The sequence below is a fragment of the Gavia stellata genome, chromosome 3, assembly GCF_030936135.1.
Source record: "Gavia stellata isolate bGavSte3 chromosome 3, bGavSte3.hap2, whole genome shotgun sequence".
NCBI classification, from domain to species: Eukaryota; Metazoa; Chordata; class Aves; order Gaviiformes; family Gaviidae; genus Gavia; species Gavia stellata.
The window spans coordinates 57015092-57021091 of record NC_082596.1 but is presented as its reverse complement, the minus strand read 5'-3'; the positions used below and the strand labels follow the sequence as shown (position 1 = coordinate 57021091).

Genomic DNA, 6000 nt, shown 5'->3' with positions numbered 1-6000 from the left:
TAGACAATATACAATTTAAGAATTTTCATTCAAAGGCATTTTGTTGGAAAAAATAGGCTCTATTACGAGACCACCATATAAGAGCAAAAGGTTTTTTTTTGCTTTACACAAAAATATTTTCAGTATAGTAAGTCATAGGTATGGCATTACAACAGCAGACTAATATGAAATATGATTTTGTAAATATTACAGTTGTTTCGGTATCAGTTATTGAAGTAAAGGAGTTAAGAGTTCTGTGAAGCATGCAGTACAGTTCAGTTTCAATTCTTTTACAGTTATGGTGATGAAACAAGCAGCTAAATCAAACACATGCCATACAAAAAAACTGCCAACCAGGAACACACTACACTTAATAAAAACTACAACTTTGGTCCAATAAAACATTAGACAAAAACAGTTTTACAGTTAAAATATCTATTTTATACAGGTTTGAACATTAATTACAAGACTATTTACATTTGCACAATATGTATAAAATAAATTATTTAAAAATGAAAACAATATTACATCTTTTTCCAAAAAGAAAACTGTACAGTAATTTACAAAATATAATAAGATTAATAGACGATTTTCCTTTAAGTCTTACATTTTCTTCCACAGGCTTTTTCATCATTTTTCTGTGGGAGTTCAACTGTTACTGAAGTTTCAGAATACAAAGCTTTATAGCAAATTAAGTATCGTTTGGTTTTTGGTGACTGTTTTAGTTACTAACAGCTTCCAGCGCTGTTAACTCACCATGTTTCGTCATCTTTTTCAGCAATAAGCTCTAAAGATATAGGCAATTTTAAAATACAGATAGTGACATTTGCTGGGAAACTGACTTTAAAATTAGCATCCATCTTCTGTGTTTGAACAACAGCCCGTGCCATGCTTCTCTGAAGGAACACCTGAATTATTAAGAAAGGTAGTATTCCACAGAATTAAGTGCTCTGTCTTAAAAGAAAAATACCTTTGTGTATCACTGCACCTCAATTTCTAGTTGTCCAAGGGAAAGGGTGAGCCAGAAGATGGTAGTTGTCATATTGGTGTCAATTCAAAGTCATCATTAACATCAACAAGAGGAACATAAAACTCCTGAATTTCGTAGATGCTGATAGATTTGTATGTAGCAGGATCAAGTTCTTGTAGTTTAAGCTGCCACTCCAGTCTCTGTACCGCATTTAAAGCCGCTGCTTCATGCTGCTGCCTCATCAAAAGGCATGTCTATTTTAAAATTGAGAAAGAAGTTACTTCAATATTTGAAAAAAAAAAAATATTGAAACAAGTTTGAAAATAGAAAAAATATCCAGGAGCCTCTCTGGTGGTAGTAAGTAATTTCTCCACTATGTATTTAGAAATTTGCAGATTATTCCAGTAAGCTATATAGCAACAAAGGTTAGGTTTTTTATAAAGCTAGACCTTCCCTTATGTTGCCCTTAAAACCTCTACAATAGGCTATGATATTGCATACAAATCTACTATTTATTCATCTCATCTTTCTAGTGACATTAGAGGTGGTGGTTTTTTTAAAGTGAAAAGGCAAAGAAGCATACCTTTAATTTGTCAAACTTATCATCAACGTCCTGTAACCATGACATAAACTGTCTTGCATTAAATCGATCCCTCACTGATGTCTTGCTGTCATCAGTCTGCAAAAAAAAAAAATTATTCAAACTGTAAGTTATTTGATTACTCAGTCTTAAACATACTTTAAAACATAACACCTACTTTATGGAACCTTCATAAACAATGCTTCAGATGGAAAAATAAACTCAAAAGTATCAAGGTATAGATGAGCATGTGTTGACTACCACTTTCACTGTAAGCCAGCTGCTCACTAAAAATGGGAATTTTCAGATTGCCTCAGGCTATTTACTGTACTCTATTTTTGAAATTTAGAGTAGGAGGCTTAAAGATTTATGCCTTAAAGTCTTAATCAGTACAAGGCAGACCCTTCCACAAAATTGCTCTCTCTCTGTTCTCTTTAAAATTCAGTAACAAATTAAATGAATATTACCTCACGGAAAAGCAAAACTATTAATAAAAGAAAACTTCAGCAGCCTGACTTAACTGGCTACACAAGTATTCAAAAGCAATAATAAAAAAATATTTTTATGATCAAAATCCCCAAAAGGAGATTAAAAAAAAGTGAGCAGACATGTCTTACATCCTGCTCAAAGAAATAATTATTTTTTTAATAAAAACATATTTAATAAGAATCTGGAATGTCACATCTGCCCACTGTGAGAAACTAGATCCTCCTAAAGTCAGACTATGCCAATGTAACTTTTAAATAAGAATCACTAAATAGAACAAACTGCTGTTACTTTTTTTTTTTTTTGGGGGGGGGGGGAGACACTGCAGGAATTTGTACACTGTAGCAATGGGCAAGAACAGAAAAAAAAAAACCTGCAAAGACTGAAATATCTAGAAAACAGCTGAGATTTCAGACATCAAGGACAGCTGAACAGGCTGGTTCTAGAAAGAGCCCTCAACAACACTGATCTTGTAACCCTGAATTGTCAGCATTTAGGTGAGCTGTAACCAGCTAACAGTTCACCAGAAACTTGGGCCTTTTTCCTCCCCCATCTCTGGTTTGGCACATATGACTGCAAAGTACGGGTCTCAAGATCTGCCCGACACGTGCAGCTGTAAAGGCAAACCCCCAAACACCCAGAAATCCCATAAAAACAGTTCTGAGGTGGTCATTTTCCTGCAAAATAAACCAGATCTTTGCTTACAAATCTTTCCCAGCTATTTACTCAAATACAAGAAAAAAGAAACGTTTCTTCATCGTAGAACAAAATTAAGAGTTGTTAGCAGGGTAACAGGGAAGTGGCAGACTGCATTACAAGAGAATGGTGTCTTACGCATCTACATTCTTCTCATGAAGCAAATTTAAATCAAAGCATCAAGTTGGTAGTTTAATACACTGATTTCAATTATAATAAATTTAATACTTTGCTGAACATTATGTGCAGTATTATAATTTTCTAAGAAAAATTACCACAGACTGAAACAGAAAGCTGTTGAGGTAGTGAGGGGGAAGGAAAGAAGGTTATTACATAGATGGTCAAAAAAGCTGCAATGCTTGGGGGGGGGAATTCACAACAATAACACACCCAATAAAGATTCCTTTTGTTTCACAGAATTCAAATATAGAATCAGCTTATTTAAAATCAATTGAAAAATGTTAACTATAAAAAGGCAGTTACATGCGTAAACTCAGATGTATCTCAAATTTCTAAAAAGCTCAGTGCCTCTAAATTGGGGCAGAAAAAAAAGCAAAGGAAATTCTGAACTTCAGAACTAACAATGAAGATATTTCGACTGTTAACAGATGAGAAAAATCTAATTTTTGCCCTATCAGATTTACTAAGGGAGTGATGATTTAAAAATTTGTCGCTATAAAGCTTAAAATGGGATACAGTCTCCATAAACTTCTATCTCCTGCTGAATCACCTCGTTGTGCATAGCTCTAGCTCTTTAAAGATGGGAAAAAATGTAATAACAGACTGAGAAAACACTGGAAGCTGTAATAATTCCGTCAGGGGCTCCAGGACTAAAGTAGAATTCCACATACGTTGAAAATGTAGGTGTTCCATTTTAGAATGCCCAACATCCAACGCATCAACACTTTTATTACATCCCAAACATCGAATTTCTTCCTTGCATTATGTGCTCCTCACAGTCACTGAAACAGGTTTCCATTTTTGTTAGTTAGCAGACCTGTTCACAAAATGCGGACACCATGAAATTATATTCTCTTAGAGATACGGCTGCAGCAAACCTCTGAGTGGTAGTCCATAAAAGGTATGCAGATTATTAAGTATACTGCTCATTTTATGTTTTAATCAGGACTAAATACCAACATTGAACATGTAAATAATACGGAGCTTGAGCTGATTTTGAAAAAAATAATGTCATCTGGTAGCATTCAATATTTCACTGTTGGTCATCTGTTTTTTATGGAATGGTTCTAATGACTGCCTTATAAAGAGGAGAAAAGTATCATGTGAATATCTCCACAAAACATTTCCAAATTTCACGAACCAACCTCATCACTTCACACACTACTGCATTCCAATTCTCTGGACTACTGACAAAAATGATATTCTATTCTGATAATTTTTTTTTTGGTTGTTTAAGCTACATTTGTAAGCTTCCAGAATCTGTTCTGTTTATGATTGAAATTTGATTTCATAAAAATCATCAGAGTAATGTTCTCATTTTATCCTTCTCATAATTTCTGGAGGTGAAAGAAAACCAGACATGGTACAAAACAGAAAATCAGCGTACATATACCCATATCCTCTTGTTATTGTACACCCAAATGAGGCCTAATCAAAGTAACAATCTGTCATGTGCAAAATCTTAATTCCAGACAAATCAATGACAATGTCAGTATGGAAACAGAATTCTCTCCAAACACTCCTTTTGAGTCAGTCTAGAAAGACCTTTTTGTCTGAAATTCTGAAATACATCTCTTTACCTGAGCATCCAGAGGTACATTATAAACCTCGGCGTCCAGCAGAACAGTGCAGGCACTGAATGGTAGTGTTTGATTAGCTAGTGTTCTTGCTGCTCGATAATGAACACGTAGAACTTCTTGTTCATTAGAAACAATAAGCTTTTCCTAATTGAATAAGATGGCAACATATAAATATACAAGCGGTAAATTAAGCATTTCAGTTTGATTCAGAAAAATGTCCAGTCATTTAAATATTTCTTTTCAGGGGTTACACTTTTGAACAGTATGAGAAATGGGCTGGTGGAGGGAGGAGCGGTTGTTCACCTAGTCAAATGCAAAATTTCAATTTAATGATGCAAAGGGTGTTCCCTGAATGTCAGAAGTGAAAACATCTCCCCCCCCACCACTGTTGGCTGAATGTCATGCCCAGATTTTCCACTTGGTGCTACTGAGGCAAGTTCTAGTTAATGAAGAAGGGGAAAGATAATAATACGAGGAGTACAAGGTTGGGATATAGGTTTGTGAGTCTCGACTGTATGAAGATTTTTGTCACATGCTTGTCATGCCAGGCACAATGGCCAAGCAAACTGAAGCAGAAATATAATTTGCAGGATAATTTAAATAATTTTTAATATTGTTTTTTTTAAACAACATGCAGAAACTCTGTAAATTCATAGCTGGACAAAGATTCTTTCCTGAACTGAGGCAAGAAAATATAGCTCCCTTGGACAAACTTGACTTAGATTTGTATAAAGTGGATTTGATTTGAAGAACAGTCTATTTGAGCAAAATAACTAAAAATATGCAGAATTTTATAAGACACAAAAGGGCGTGTGTGTGTGTGTGTTAGCTGCTCTGCAACATTATGGCTCTTATTTTTATCAAAAGAAAAGAAGGTGGATTATAAAAAGCTCGGAAAACAGAAAAAGGCATCTTTCCTTTGGTTACAACTAATTTCTTTTTAGTCAGAACTTGAACCATGTTTACATTCTTTGTGCTTGTTATTTTATACCTAGCTTTACACTGAAATACTGAATTCAAGTAAAACCCCTTCCTCAACTGGTTTGTTAAGCCACATTGAAATCAACTTAATCAAAAAAACTATCACATTGGGTTTTAATGAGCCAGCTGCTTGTATAACTGTGTGGAAATCCGTAAGACACATTCTTGCGTGAGAAAGGGGTCCTGTTTGTGTCCACAAGCAAACTAGCTCACAATACTTGCAAGATATCTAAATCTAGGCTGCCAAGGAAAAAGGTTTGGGCAACCTAAAAATAAAGAATACTTTTAAACCAGGAATATTTTCTCAATTTCCGTGTTCAAATTCAGTGAAGCCTAGCTATGTAGTTCTAACATAATTTTAGGCATTTTTTCCAAGCAGAATATTGCAAATAATGTTTTAGTCTTAGAGCCACATATGTCTTCTACTAATACAGAATTTACTCTTGCTTCAATTCTTTTAACTCACTCAATTTGGTTCTGAAGTCTACAACCATTATTAGCTTTCAAAACTAGAGTCTGCAGCTTTCTTCCCACTTCCCACTACCCCT

The 6000-nt window shown here is 34.6% G+C and overlaps 1 protein-coding gene across 1 annotated transcript in view; it reads right to left on the bottom strand.

The window, feature by feature from the left end:
* Nucleotides 1-548: 548 nt before the first annotated feature.
* Nucleotides 549-6000, bottom strand: part of ANKRD12 (ankyrin repeat domain 12) — a 49830-nt gene continuing 44378 nt past the window's right edge. The window contains exons 9-11 of the mRNA XM_059836124.1: nt 4472-4615; nt 1533-1628; nt 549-1203 (exon numbers count right to left, since the gene is read on the bottom strand). Coding sequence (XP_059692107.1) covers nt 1018-1203; nt 1533-1628; nt 4472-4615 — 426 coding nt within the window. The 3' untranslated portion in view covers nt 549-1017. The remainder of the gene's footprint in view (nt 1204-1532; nt 1629-4471; nt 4616-6000) is intronic.